This window comes from Hyperolius riggenbachi, chromosome 1 (genome assembly GCF_040937935.1).
Source record: "Hyperolius riggenbachi isolate aHypRig1 chromosome 1, aHypRig1.pri, whole genome shotgun sequence".
NCBI lineage: Eukaryota > Metazoa > Chordata > Amphibia > Anura > Hyperoliidae > Hyperolius > Hyperolius riggenbachi.
In genome coordinates this window covers 433714855-433729390 of record NC_090646.1, presented here as the reverse complement: position 1 = coordinate 433729390, position 14536 = coordinate 433714855, and the positions used below count along the sequence as shown (strand labels likewise).

The following is a 14536-nucleotide window of genomic DNA, read 5'->3' as shown; positions in this document are numbered from 1 at the left end:
GGAGTCAGACTTGGATGATGAAGAAGGTGTTTCTGTGGAGGAGGAGGAGGAGGCGGCAGAAGAACAACCACAGCAGGCGTCGCAGGGGGCTTGTGCTGCTCAACGTTCCTGTGGTATTGTTCGTGGCTGGGGGGAGGAGGAGGACTTATCTGACGTCACTGAGGAACAGCAAGAGGAGATGGAGAGTATATCTGGATCCAACTTTGTGCAGATGGCGTCTTTCATGCTGTCCAGCCTGTTCAGGGACCCCCATATAAGAAAACTCAAGGGGAATGACCTCTACTGGGTGGCCACACTACTAGACCCTCGGTATAGACACAAAGTGGCGGACATGTTACCAACTCACCTGAAGGCAGAAAGGATGCAGCACATGCAGAACAAGCTGGCAAGTATGTTTTACAATGCGTATAAGGGTGATGTCACAGCACAATGCAATAAAGGTACCACTGCCAGTAATCCTTCTCTAATGTCCACGCAGGCAAGGATAGGACGCTCCAGCAATCTCATGGTGATGTCGGACATGCAGACATTCTTTAGTCCAACGCCTCACCTTAACCCTTCCGGACCCACCCTCCACCAATGCCTGGACTGGCAGGTAGCCGACTACCTGGCCTTAAGTGTGGATGTAGACACTGTGAGCAGTGATGAACCTTTGGACTACTGGGTGTGCAGGCTTGACCTGTGGCCAGAGCTGTCCCAATTTGCCATTCAACTTCTGTCTTGCCCTGCCTCAAGCGTCCTGTCAGAAAGGACCTTCAGCGCAGCTGGAGGCATTGTCACTGAGAAGAGAAGTCGCCTAAGTCACAAAAGTGATCTGATCTTTATCAAAATGAATGAGGCATGGATCCCGGAGGGCTACTGCCCGTCCAAAGACTAAGTCAGTCCCCACACACAGCATCTCTGGCTGCACGCTGTGTGACTAGCTGCCTGCCCCAAGACTAAGTCGCTCCCCACACAGCACCTCTACCCTTAGGCCGCTTGACTGCCTTCTCCGCCACCACCAACAGTGTCCAGGACGCCAGGCGGATTCCTGAATTTTTTTTTTAATTATTATAGCAGCGGCCGCTATAATAATTCTTCTGGTGCGTGTACATGCCTGCCTAATTTTTCTGGCTGCACTGCGGCTGCAACAACAAAACAAAAGGTATGTACATGTGCCAATTCCCCTTTGTGATCATTACCTTGCCGCGGTGTAGGGGCTTGCGTATCACAATGAACCAATGACCGCCAGCGATATATGAGTGTCTCGGGGGGTGGCACACCAAAGATAATAAGGTCGTTGCTTCATTGTGGACAAACCAAATTTGATCAGCTTGACAGTCACTGTTGTTCTATCATTGAGCTACCCCAGCCCAGTGACCATATGGGCTTGAAAACAACCACGGCCTGCACTCTCGTCATGGTGCGCACCAGTCCAGCACGGCTGTCACTACACAAACAGCTGTTTGCGGTGTGTTACACAGTGAGTTTGGTGTGGCAGTGTGAAGCAGTACTCTAATTACACTCCCTGACTGATGTATACACATGCAAGATGTTTTAAAGCACTTTAGGCCTGCAATTTAGCATTCAATGTGATTTCTTCCCCTAAAACGCTGCTTTGCGTCAAATCCTGATTTTTCTCCGGAACTTTTGGCATGTATCCCACTCCACCATGCCCCCCTCCAGGTGTTAGACCCCTTTAAACATCTTTTCCATCACTTTTGTGGCCAGCATAATTTTTTCTAGTTTTCCAAGTTCGCCTCCCCATTGAAGTCTATTGCGATTTGCGAAAGTTCGCGCAAACCAAACTTTCGCGGTATGTTCGCAAACCGAAAATCGGAGGTTCGGGCCATGTCTAGCTAGTTGGAACTAGCATTCCACTCAGCTGAGTAAGATAGTTGAAATAAACGTTTTATTGGTTTGGCTTGCTTAGTTTTGAATGTAGGGCTTTCGATACATACTCGTTAGTGTGCATATAATTATTTTTGTTAAGTAAAGATGCACACCCCAATATTATAAGGCAACCTAACAGGTCCTTCAGGCTCTTGAAAATGTTTAAATTAATGCTTTAAAAAAGTTTGTACTCATCCCTTTTCTCAGTATTTCTTTTTAAAATATACAAGATGCAAACACATTATTGACTTTCTCCAAAAAACTTTACAAGATTCTTCATGTTTCCCTGTATTATATTTTTTTTAATATACATTTTTGTTGATCTGCTCCTATTTCTGTCATTTGTTTTTCTGTTTTTAGAAAAAAATAAAGTCGTTCTTCTTCACTGCGTTGAACTTGTTTGTCCAGTTTTGTCTGCTTGTGCTGGATGAACTGGTAGGCAATAAATTTACCTTTATAGTTTTACTTTGCTTAAACATACACAAAGTGACTGCTGTACTACTTCTCCACACTAAAATTAAAAAACGTATTTCAGGTGAAGGGAAAGCAAGAGGAAAGAGAGAGCGTTCACACTACATCTACTCTGCCGATCCCAGGAACATCAGCGTATTGAATGGATTTTAATGACTTGGGACAATCGTTATACAAAATAGATGCATCTTGGCAACTGTTCTTAAGATGAGCATGGAATAGAGGATCCACTTTTCCTGCTAGAAATTTATTCATGCTGCCAAAAAATTGTACCTTACATGGAACTCTAAGATGCAGTTGTACATCTAATATTTGTTAAATGGATGTACAGTTATTCAGTTAACTATGGATCATTATACTCTCTCAGGTCTCATCAGCAGCAATACTTCAGACATGGCCTTCTCCAGAAATACGCAAAAACTTTGCACTTTACATGGGTACATGGAACTGCTAATGCACAACGTGGTCTGATCCAGCTCTTAATCCAGGTGAGCAATGTGATCCATTGGATGCCGATTTTATGATTTTTACTTTTTTTTATTTATTTAAAAAGGTATTCTGAAATGAAGCATACTAAATAAGCTTGAGGTCCCAGTGCAAGTTATACATGGGGCCCCAAGAACACTCTTGATATGGAGCCTTATAACTGACCAAGGACACCTGCAGTGTCAGAGAGGTGTTATTGGAGTAAGGAAACAGTTTGTTAAGGATTACAACATCCAATGCACATACAGAGGTGTTTATTACCAGCATAGCACCAATGCAAAGCTAACAAGATGGATGATGTATGGCCCCTAGTGGACTCCTCTTGTCTAGGGGCCCCGGTGTGGTCTGCATCCCCCTATTGCCACGCCACTGTTTCCAATGTAGACAAGGCATGCCATAGTAGTGATAATAGTTTGGTGTGTGATATGTGATAGCATTGAGGGACAGTGGGCTTTTATTGGGGAAGGGTTACGAATAATTGTAGGCTTCATTCATTTTCCATAAGCAATGGATTGTTTATGATGAAAAATAATTGTTTTTGCTTGTCTTCATGCTTTCAGCTTTTTTACACTCACACCTTGGCATCAAATACATGGTACCACAAGCTTAAAGTGACCCTTAAGCCAGTTAAAAAAAATGAGATTAACTCACCTGGGGCTTCCCTCAGCCCCCTGCAGCCGATCGGTGCCCTCGCAGCTCCGGTCCGATGCCTCTGGACCCGCCGGCGAACACTTCCGGTTTGGCCGTCACGGGCCGACAGGCATGGGAACGCGAGTGATTGTTCGCGTTCCTAGCCTGTATATCGCCCCCTATGCTGCTATTGAGACCTCCTGGCCGCAATAGCAGCATAGGGGGCGATATACAGGCTGGGGATGCGAACAATCACTCGCATTCCCATGCCTGTCGGCCGGTGACGGCGAAACCGGAAGTCGTCGTCGGTGGGTTCAGAGGCATCGGAGCGGAGCTGCGAGGGCACCGATCGGCTGTGCAGGGGGCTGAGGGAAGCCCCAGGTGAGTTAATCTCATTTTTTTTAACTGGCTTTAGGTTCACTTTAAGTATTTTTTTAAACATCCTCATAGGCTGTATAATGTGATTAATTTTTGCATTAAGAATGAAAAAGGAAAGCCCAGCGCAATGAAACCAAGCACCAACTGGCTTGTACAGGGCTACACGTAAGGGCTGGACCTCCCATGATGCTGCTTTAGCCTTGGGGTGCCCGGCAGACGTAGGAAGGAGGGATGACATAATTCCTCCCTCCCTCTCCATGGGGGCACCTATTCTTGGCTACTTACTGTATACTGGGAGCACCTACACCTGACTAGCTATACTGGGGGCACCTATACCTAGCTAGCTATACTGGGACCACCTGTACCTGGCTTCCTATACAGGGGGCACCTATACCTAGCTAGCTACCTACCTAGCTCGGATACCCCTTTTCAAAATCCGAATTGGATCCGGATACCCAGATATCTGATCCGGATCGGATAACCGAGTTCAAAATTTTCCACTCCGATCCGGGTCGGATATCAGAGTTCAAAATTTTCCAATCCAAATCCGAATCGGATATCCGACCCCAGTATCCGGGATATCCGTCCGGATTCGGATATCTGGATAGAAAACCAGAAGTGGCCTTTAAATTGCTTTAAAACGTTTTTTAGGGTATATGATGCATGTAGCATCATTATTTTTTAAAGGGGAACACTAATTGATGATGTGGGGACTTAAAATCCCCCCCCCCCCAAAAAAAAAAATGGCTGTCAATTAACATCAGGCCTAGGTTCCAGACAGCGGTCGTGCAGCCCACAATGTGTCCAAAGTCCAACCTCACAACTGGGACATGACAGTTTTCAGCCAAGACACCTCCACAAAATTATGCAGCAATTGTGTTTTGTGTTAACTATAGGTGGTATCAGCACAGCAGCAGTGGCCTGTGGCACCCTGGTGGTGTGAGCAGCACAGGCAGCATAAGCAGGGCAATGCAGCAGCAGCAGGTGTAACATCTGCCAGGAGCATGCCGCTTGGCACGTGTTACGTGGCACTTGGCACGTGTCACTTGCCACGTGTCACCTGGCAAGTGCCACATGCCAATTGCCACGTGACACGTGCGAAGTGCCACGTGACACAGGCCAAGTGCTACGTGAGATATGGCAAGTGACACGTGCCACGTGACACATGCTAAGTGACAGTCAGACAGCAGAGGAGAAGACACTAGTGCACACTAACTGTCACACTGCCACTGCTCACAGCACAGCAGTTCTGTAGTAAGCTAGCACAGTAGTACTACTACTCTAACAACCACTATAGTACTAACTACACAATTACACAGTAATGCTATTCCCTAATCCCTAACCTAACCTGTACTGTAGCTATCTAAGGCTAATAGCTGGCCAGCACCGCACACACACACAGACACATAGCAGCTGCAGCAGGCATGCAGCACACACTCTGACTGTCTGTCACACAATGACATCAAGCTACTTAACGATTTAACAATAGTGTAGTGATAGTGAAGGGGTTAATCACTGAACAGCTTATCACTGTGTACAGCCCTTGCTCTGACTGGCACACTATGACATTAATCAAGCTAATTAACGATTTAACAATAGTCTAGTGATAGTGAAGGGGTTAATCAATGAACAGCTTTAGATTTATAACTGTATACAGGCAGCCCTTGCTAAGGCCAGCAGCACTGGAGCATGTCTCTCAGTGAGCATTCAGCAAGCTAGGACGATCTGTCTCATCATGGCAGCCCTCCTTATTATACAGGGGGGCTGGCCAGTGTTCCTTTCTGTGATTGGGTGCCAGGGTTTAGGCTGGGAGCCCTCTGATTGGCTCAATGAGATCAGGTGGGGCTGGCCAGGGTTCCCCTCTGTGATTGGTTGCTAGTAGAGATGTCGCGAACCTCCGATTTTCGGTTCGCGAACCGGGTTCGCGAACTTCCGCGGAAGGTTCGGTTCGCGGAAAAGTTCGCGAACCGCAATAGACTTCAATGGGGAGGCGAACTTTGAAAAATAGAAAAAATTATGCTGGCCACAAAAGTGATGGAAAAGATGTTTCAAGGGGTCTAACACCTGGAGGGGGGCATGGCGGAGTGGGATACATGCCAAAAGTCCCGGGGAAAAATCTGGATGTGATGCAAAGCAGCGTTTTAAGGGCAGAAATCACATTGAATGCTAAATTGCAGGCCTAACGTGCTTTAAAACATCTTGCATGTGTATACATCGATCAGGGAGTGTAATTAGAGTACTGCTTCACACTGACACACCAAACTCACTGTGTAACGCACCGCAAACAGCTGTTTGTGTAGTGACGGCCATGCTGGACTACTGCGCAACATGGCGAGATTGCTCTTCCTCACTCAGTGATGTCAGGTAATGTGTGACTTCCTTCTCAACTTTCCATGGCATTGTTAAAAAGCTTACGTTTTGTTTTTAAATTACATTTTCTACTTGCTGTGTACTTGTTCAGTACCGCTACAATGAGAATCCTGTGGAGGCGGGCAAGTCTGCCATTGTGACCCCGGGTAATGGCAGGGGAATGAGGGGTTTGAATCCGGTGTGGAGCTTGAGCAACGGCTACCACTACACATCCAAGGAGGGCAGCGGGCAGGCATGCACGCCCGCCCGCCCCGAGGTAGTGACCAAAAATAACAATACAGGAGGAGGACTTTCGAGGCTCTGCTGTGTATTTGAAATGAATGTACTTTAAATCCTTTAACGAGAACCAGTTATGGCGGGCAAGGATGACACCACATTCCTTTCACGAGAATCATATGGAGGCGGGCAAGTCTGCCATTTGTGACCCCGGGTAATGGCCAGGGAATGAGGGATGGAATCCGGTGTGGAGCCTGAGAAACGGCTACCACTACACATCCAAGGAGGGCAGCAGGCAGGCATGCACGCCCGCCCCGAGGTAATGACCAAAAATAACAATACAGGAGGCGGACTTTCGAGGCCCTGCTGTGTATTTGAAATGAATTAATTTTAAATCCTTTAACGGGAATCCGTTATGGAGAGCAAGTCTGCCATTGTCACCGCGGGGAATGAAGGTTGGATTCCGGCCCGAGGTGGGAGCCTGCTGAGTCCCATGCTGTAGCTGCCCTGACCATGCTTTGCAGACCAGGCATCTGTGGTCAGATGGACCCTTGAGCCAGCGGAAGACAAACCAAGTCGAAAGCATTTGCCAAGAATGTTTTACGGAGGGCAAGTTTTTTTGCCCTTTTTTTAAATTTTTTGAAAATGATAGATGGTTGTATTTTTAAATTGTTTGAAAGTTTAGATGGTTGTATTTTTAAATAGTTTGAAAGTTTAGATGGTTGTATTTTTAAATTGTTTAAAAGTGTATCCATTCTTCCTCCCCCCAGCCACGAACAATACCATGGGAACGTGGAGCAGCAGAAGCCCCCTGTGACGGCTGCCGCGGTTGCAGGCGCGGAGCTAGGGGGGTCGGGGTAGGACAAGTGCCCCGGGGCGCCTGGTCCCCGAGGGCGCCCTCAGCCTGGCTGAGCTGCGGGGTTTTTTTTTTTTTTGCGGCGGAGGGGAGGGGAGCAGCGCAGAGAAGAGGGAGAGCTGTGCGGACGGTGGGGAAGGGGGGCCATATCCCCCCTCCTTCCCTCACCTTAGGTGCTCTCTCTCTCCCTCGCTGTCCCCTCCAATGTCCGGGTGGCTGGCCTGGCAGCGGCGGGCGGAACTCACCTCCGTCTCGCTCCAGCGCCGGCCGGAAGTTCGAGTGCGCAGCCGCTGCTCTGGTCTGGACCACACCAGAGTAGTGGCAGATCCATCCGGCGCTGCGACGAGACGGAGGTAAGTTCCGCCCGCTGCTGCCAGCCTGAGCCACCCGGACATTGGAGGGGACAGCGAGGAAGGGAGAGCAGCTCTTCTCTGCGCTGCTCCCCTCCTGCTGGGGAGGGGGACACCTGACCTGGCTACCTACTCTGGGCACATATACCCCTGGCTACATATACTGGACATATATCCCTGGCTACCTACTCTGGGCACATATACCCCTGGCTACCTACTCTGGGCACATATACCCCTGCCTACATATACTGGACATATACCCCTGGCAACCTACTTTTGGGCACATATACCCCTGGCTACCTACTCTGGGCACATATACCCCTGGCTACCTACTCTGGGCATATATACCCCTGCCTACATATACTGGGCATATACCCCTGGCTACCTACTCTGGGCACATATACCCCCTGGCTACCTACTCTGGGCACATATACCCCTGCCTACATACACTGGGCATATACCCCTGGCTACCTACTCTGGGCACATATACCCCTGGCTACCTACTCTGGGCACATATACCCCTGGCTACCTACTCTGGGCACATATACCCCTGCCTACATATACAGGGCATATACCCCTGGCTACCTACTCTGGGCACATATACCCCTGGCTACCTACTCTGGGCACATATACCCCTGGCTACCTACTCTGGGCACATATACCCCTGGCTACCTACTCTTGGCACATATACCCCTGCCTACATATACTGGGCATATACCCCTGGCTACCTACTCTGGGCACATATACCCCTGGCTACCTACTCTGGGCACATATACCCCTGGCTACCTACTCTTGGCACATATACCCCTGCCTACATATACTGGGCATATACCCCTGGCTACCTACTCTGGGCACATATACCCCTGGCTACCTACTCTGGGCACATATACCCCTGGCTACCTACTCTGGGCACATATACCCCTGCCTACATATACTGGGCATATACCCCTGGCTACCTACTCTGGGCACATATACCCCTGGCTACCTACTCTGGGCACATATACCCCTGGCTACCTACTCTGGGCACATATACCCCTGCCTACATATACTGGGCACATATACCCCTAACTACATATACTGGGTACATATACCCCTGGCTACATATACTGGGCATTTATACCCCTGGCTACATATACTGGGCACATATACCTCTGGCTACATATACTGGGGACACATACCCCTGCCTACATATACTGGGCACATAGACCCCTGGCTACCTGTTCTGTGGACATCTCTACCCCTGGCTACCTGTTCTGGGGACATCTATACTGCTGGCCACCTATTCTGGGGACACCTATAGACCTGGGGCTACCTATTTTTGGGCAAGCATTGCTGTCAGATTGAGTGTATTTTGGGGAACTGCTGCCAGGTGAGAGGTGTCTACCATATTAAGGGGACATTCTGCCTATTTATGTGAAATGCTGTCTATTTATGTGCCTCATGACTGCTGAATTTGTCTTGTTGGGGGCCTCATGGTTACTGAATTTGTCTTGTTGGGGGCCTCATGATTTGTTGGGGGCCTCAAGATCGCTGAATTTGTCTTGTTAGGGGCCTCATGATTGCTGAATTTGTCTTGTTAGGGGCCTCATGATTGCTGAATTTGTCTTGTTAGGGGCCTCATGATTGCTGAATTTGTCTTGTTGGGGGCCTCAGGATTGCTAAATTTGTCTTGTTGGGGGCCTCATGTTTGCTCATGATTGCGGAATTTGTCTTGGAACATGCTGGAAGGTACATACTGAGGGAGGGTGGGTGAGCGTGAGCCTGCTAACCTCCATGTACATTTGAAGGGGCGTGACCAAATGTGGAGTACCCATAACCACGCCCACATTTGGTCACGACCCTTCACCTTAGGGGGCGCATTAATAGTCTTTGTCCCCGGGCGCTGAAAACCCTAGCTACGCCTCTGCGCGGTTGTTCTCCATGGCTTGTCTGTTGAGGGGTGCTGCTTTTCCTCAGGTGTTCTTGCCATAGCTGTTTGTGCCTTCTCTCCAGGTGCCTTCGTAAAGCACTTGTCCCTACGTGACAGTTGGCCTTTCCACGGGATACTTTTTGCTGGCAGAGACAACAGATGGCTTTGCTCCGATCTGAGACACACACGTTAAAAAATTTCCAAACCGCTGAGCCCCCCTGGGCTGATGGCGCTACGGTGGCATCAGCAGCTGAGGTTGAAGGGCATGTTGGCTGTCTGGCCATAGCGGGCGATACATGGCGCCGGACACTGCCCCCAGCTGTTTCTGAGGACGAGCTCCCTCTTCTATTGCGTTCCAGAGTTGGAGCCTGATCAACGTCTACCACCACACATCCAGGCAAGGAGGGAGGCAGGCAGGCAGGCATGCACGCCCGCCCGCCCCAAGGTAGTGACCAAAAATAACAATACAGGACTCAGGAGGACCTTTTGCAGCCTTAATTGAAATGAATTAACTTTAAATCCTTTAACGGGAATCCGTTATGGAGGGCAAGTCTGCCATTGTCACCGTGGGGAATGAAGGTTGGATTCCGGCCCGAAGTGGGAGCCTGCTGAGACCCATGCTGTAGCTGCCCTGACCGTGCTTTGCAGACCAGGCATCTGTGGTCAGATGGACCCTTGAGCCAGCGGAAGACAAACCAAGTCGAAAGCATTTGCCAAGAATGTTTTACGGAGGGCAAGTTTTTTTGCCCTTTTTTTAAATTTTTTGAAAATGATAGATGGTTGTATTTTTAAATTGTTTGAAAGTTTAGATGGTTGTATTTTTAAATTGTTTAAAAGTGTATCCATTCAAGTGCAAGTTATGCACTGACTGCCAGGTATAATGTGCAGTCACAGATGCAGTGAAAGGTATGCAGTGACTGCAAACAGCCGTTTGTGTAGTGACGACCGTGCTGGACTGGTGCGCACCATGACGAGAGTGCAGGTGATGGTGGCTTTTCAGCCAATATGCTCGACTGGCTGATGTAGCTGAATGACAGAACAGTGACTGTCCAGCTGATCAAATTTGGTCTGACCACAATGAAGCAACGACCTTATTATCTTTTGTGTGCCACCCCCACCCGAGACACTCAAATAGCCGGCGGTCATTGCTTAATTGTGATGCGCAAGCCCCTTCACCACGGCAAGGTAATGATCACGAAGGGGGATGGGCACATGTACACGCACCAGAAAAATTAGTGTAGCGGCCGCTGCTAGCAGCGGCCTTAAAAATTCAGGAATCTGCCTAGAGTCCTGGACCCTGTTGGTAGTGGCGGAGAAGGCAGTCAAGCGGCCTGCAGGCAGAGATGCTGTGTGTGGGGACTGACTTAGTCTTCGGTCGTGCAGTAGCCCTCCGTGATCCATTCCTCATTCATTTTGATAAAGGTCAGGTACTGAACACTGTCGTGACTTAGGCGACTTCTCTTCTCAGTAACTATGCCTCCAGCTGCACTGAAGGTCCTTTCTGACAGGACGCTTGCGGCAGGGCAAGAGAGAAGTTGTATGGCAAATTGGGACAGCTCTGGCCACAGGTCAAGCCTGCGCAACCAGTAGTCCAAGGTTTCATCGTCGCTTTTCGCAGAGTCTACATCCACACTCAAGGCCAGGTAGTCGGCTACCTGCCGGTCCAGGCGTTGGTGGAGGGTGGATCCGGAAGGACTATGGTGAGGAGTTGGACTAAAGAACGTCCGCATGTCCGACATCACCCTGAGATCGCTGGAGCGTCCTGTTCTTGCCTGCGTGGACTTGGGAAGAGGAGGGTTACTGCCAGTGGTACCTTGATTGAGTTGTGCAGCCACATCACCCTTAAATGCATTGTAAAGCATCATCGACAGCTTGTTCTGCAAGTGCTGCATCCTTTCCGCCTTTTGTTGAGTTGCTAAGAGGTCCGCCACTTTGTGCCTGTACCGAGGGTCTAGTAGCGTGGCCACCCAGTACAGGTCATTCGTCTTGAGTTTTTTGATACGGGGGTCCCTCAACAGGCTGGACAACATGAAAGAGGACATCTGCACAAAGCTGGATGCAGACGTACTCTCCATCTCCTCTTGCTCTTCCTCAGTGACGGGACGCAACTCCTCTTCCTCCCCCCAGCCACGAACAATACCACGGGAACGTGGAGCAGCAGAAGCCCCCTGTGATGGCTGCCGCGGTTGTTCTCCTTCCGCCGCCTCTTCCTCCTCCACAGAAACACCTTCCTCATCATCACCATCATCAGAGTCTGACTCCTCTCCTTCCCCACACGACTCCTCTTCTTCCTCCTCCTCCCCCCTCTGTGCTGCCGCCGGTGTTGTGGAAAAATTGGGTTCGTGTGTAAATGGCTCCCACCACCGGCGTACCTACCGGGGATGCGACCCCATCAGCCGCAGGGGGGCCCGGGGCTGCTCGGGGGCCCGCTCACTGTGCGCGGGGGGAGCGCTGCCACCTGCCCGATTCGGCCCCGCTCCATCAGCCTGCATATTACTCCGGCAGGCAGAGCAGGGCTACGGCAAGATGGCTGCCGAAGCCCTGCCCTAGTGCCCTGGAGACAATTTGTGTCTCCAGTACAGGGCTTCGGCAGCCATCTTGCCGTAGCCCTGCACTCTGCCTGTCAGACTCAGCGCGGGAGATGTGCTGCAGTCACAGTGCACAGGAGGATCGTCGCTGGAGGAGCTGCGCACCAGAGGCCGGGAGAGTCTCCTGACAGGTAAGTGAATTGTTTTTACAGGGGTATTTTTCTTTCTGGTGACTGCTGTACACATTACGATTTTTTGGGTGACTGCTGCCCACATTACCATATTCTGCTAACTGCTGGCCACATTGCGATTTTCTGGTAACTGCTGCCCACATTGCGATTTTCTGGTGTCTGCTGCCTACATTGCGATTTTCTGGTAACTGCTGCCCACATTACGATTTTCTGGTAACTGCTGCCCACATTGCGATTTTCTGGTGTCTGCTGCCCACATTGCGATTTTCTGGTAACTGCTGCCCACATTACGATTTTCTGGTAACTGCTGCCCACATTGTGATTTTCTGGTGTCTGCTGCCCACATTGCGATTTTCTGGTAACTGCTGCCCACATTACGATTTTCTGGTATCTGCTGCCCACATTGCGATTTTATGGTGACTGCTGCCCACATTACCATATTCTGCTAACTGCTGGCCACATTGCGATTTTCTGGTAACTGCTGCCCACATTACGATTTTCTGGTAACTGCTGCCCACATTGCGATTTTCTGGTGTCTGCTGCCTACATTGCGATTTTCTGGTAACTGCTGCCCACATTACGATTTTCTGGTAACTGTTGCCCACATTGCGATTTTCTGGTGTCTGCTGCCCACATTGCGATTTTCTGGTAACTGCTGCCCACATTGCGATTTTCTGGTGACTGCTGCCCACATTACCATATTCTGCTAACTGCTGGCCACATTGCAATTTTCTGGTGTCTGCTGCCCACATTGCGATTTTCTGGTAACTGCTGCCCACATTGCGATTTTCAGGTGTCTGCTGCCCACATTGCGATTTTCTGGTGTCTGCTGCCCACATTGCGATTTTCTGGTGTCTGCTGCCTACATTGCGATTTTCTGGTAACTGCTGCCCACATTACGATTTTCTGGTAACTGCTGCCCACATTGCGATTTTCTGGTAACTGCTGCCCACATTGCGATTTTCTGGTAACTGCTGCCCACATTACGATTTTCTGGTAACTGCTGCCCACATTGCGATTTTCTGGTGTCTGCTGCCCACATTGCGATTTTCTGGTAACTGCTGCCCACATTACGATTTTCTGGTAACTGTTGCCCACATTGCGATTTTCTGGTGACTGCTGCCCACATTACCATATTCTGCTAACTGCTGGACACATTGCAATTTTCTGGTGTCTGCTGCCCACATTGCGATTTTCTGGTAACTGCTGCCCACATTGCGATTTTCAGGTGACTGCTGCCCACGTTGCGATTTTCTGGTGACTGCTGCCCACATTGCGATTTTCTGGTGACTGCTGCCCACATTGCGATTTTCAGGTGTCTGCTGCCCACATTGCGATTTTCTGGTAGCTGCTGCCCACATTGCTATTTTCTGGTGTCTGCTGCCCACATTGCGATTTTCTGGTGTCTGCTGCCCACATTGCGATTTTCTGGTGTCTGCTGCCCACATTGCGATTTTCTGGTGTCTGCTGCCCACATTACGATTTTCTGGTGTCTGCTGCCCACATTGCGATTTTCTGGTGACTGCTGCCCACATTGCGATTTTCTGGTGACTGCTGCCCACATTGCGATTTTCTGATGACTGCTGCCCACATTGCGATTTTCTGGTGACTGCTGCCCACATTGCGATTTTCTGGTGTCTGCTGCCCACATTACGATTTTCGGTACTTATCCGTTAGCCGGGCGCATCCGGCAGGTGGCGCTGTTGTAGCGAATTTCATTCATGCTTAGTTAACGTTAGTGCTGTGTGAATGGAAGCGCCGCAGGTGGCGCTAATTACATTGATACGGCACATAACAATAACAGCGTTAATGGGAACTAATATGTATTTCAAGTGGCCGGAACTGTTACTTAATGCAATTAAAATGAAGGCGGCGGCAATTTAACAGATGAAGCCGCCGCCTTCGTCTGTTCTTCGTCTTCTTCTCCCACAGGGAATCCTGTTTGTTTTCTTGCGACGAACGACTCTGGGGGGAGACGCATGTCCCCCCCAGCTGCCAGCATTGTATAAAAGCCAGAGGAGGGCAAAGGGGGAGAAGAAGACGAAGAACAGACGAAGGCGGCGGCTTCATCTGTTACATTGCCGCCGCCTTCATTTTAATTGCATTAAGTAACAGTTCCGGCCACTTGAAATACATATTAGTTCCCATTAACACTGTTATTGTTATGTGCCGTATCAATGTAATTAGCGCCACCTGCGGCGCTTCCATTCACACAGCACTAACGTTAACTAAGCATGAATGAAATTCGCTACAACAGCGCCACCTGCCGGATGCGCCCG

General features: G+C 49.5%; 1 protein-coding gene across 1 annotated transcript in view; it reads left to right on the top strand.

The window, feature by feature from the left end:
• The first annotated feature begins 2472 nt into the window (after nucleotides 1–2472).
• The window catches only part of LOC137518962 (nucleotide sugar transporter SLC35D2-like), a 140403-nt gene continuing 128339 nt past the window's right edge, over nucleotides 2473–14536 (top strand). Inside the window, exon 1 of the mRNA XM_068237472.1 lies at nucleotides 2473–2831. Coding sequence (XP_068093573.1) covers nucleotides 2667–2831 — 165 coding nt within the window. The 5' untranslated portion in view covers nucleotides 2473–2666. The remainder of the gene's footprint in view (nucleotides 2832–14536) is intronic.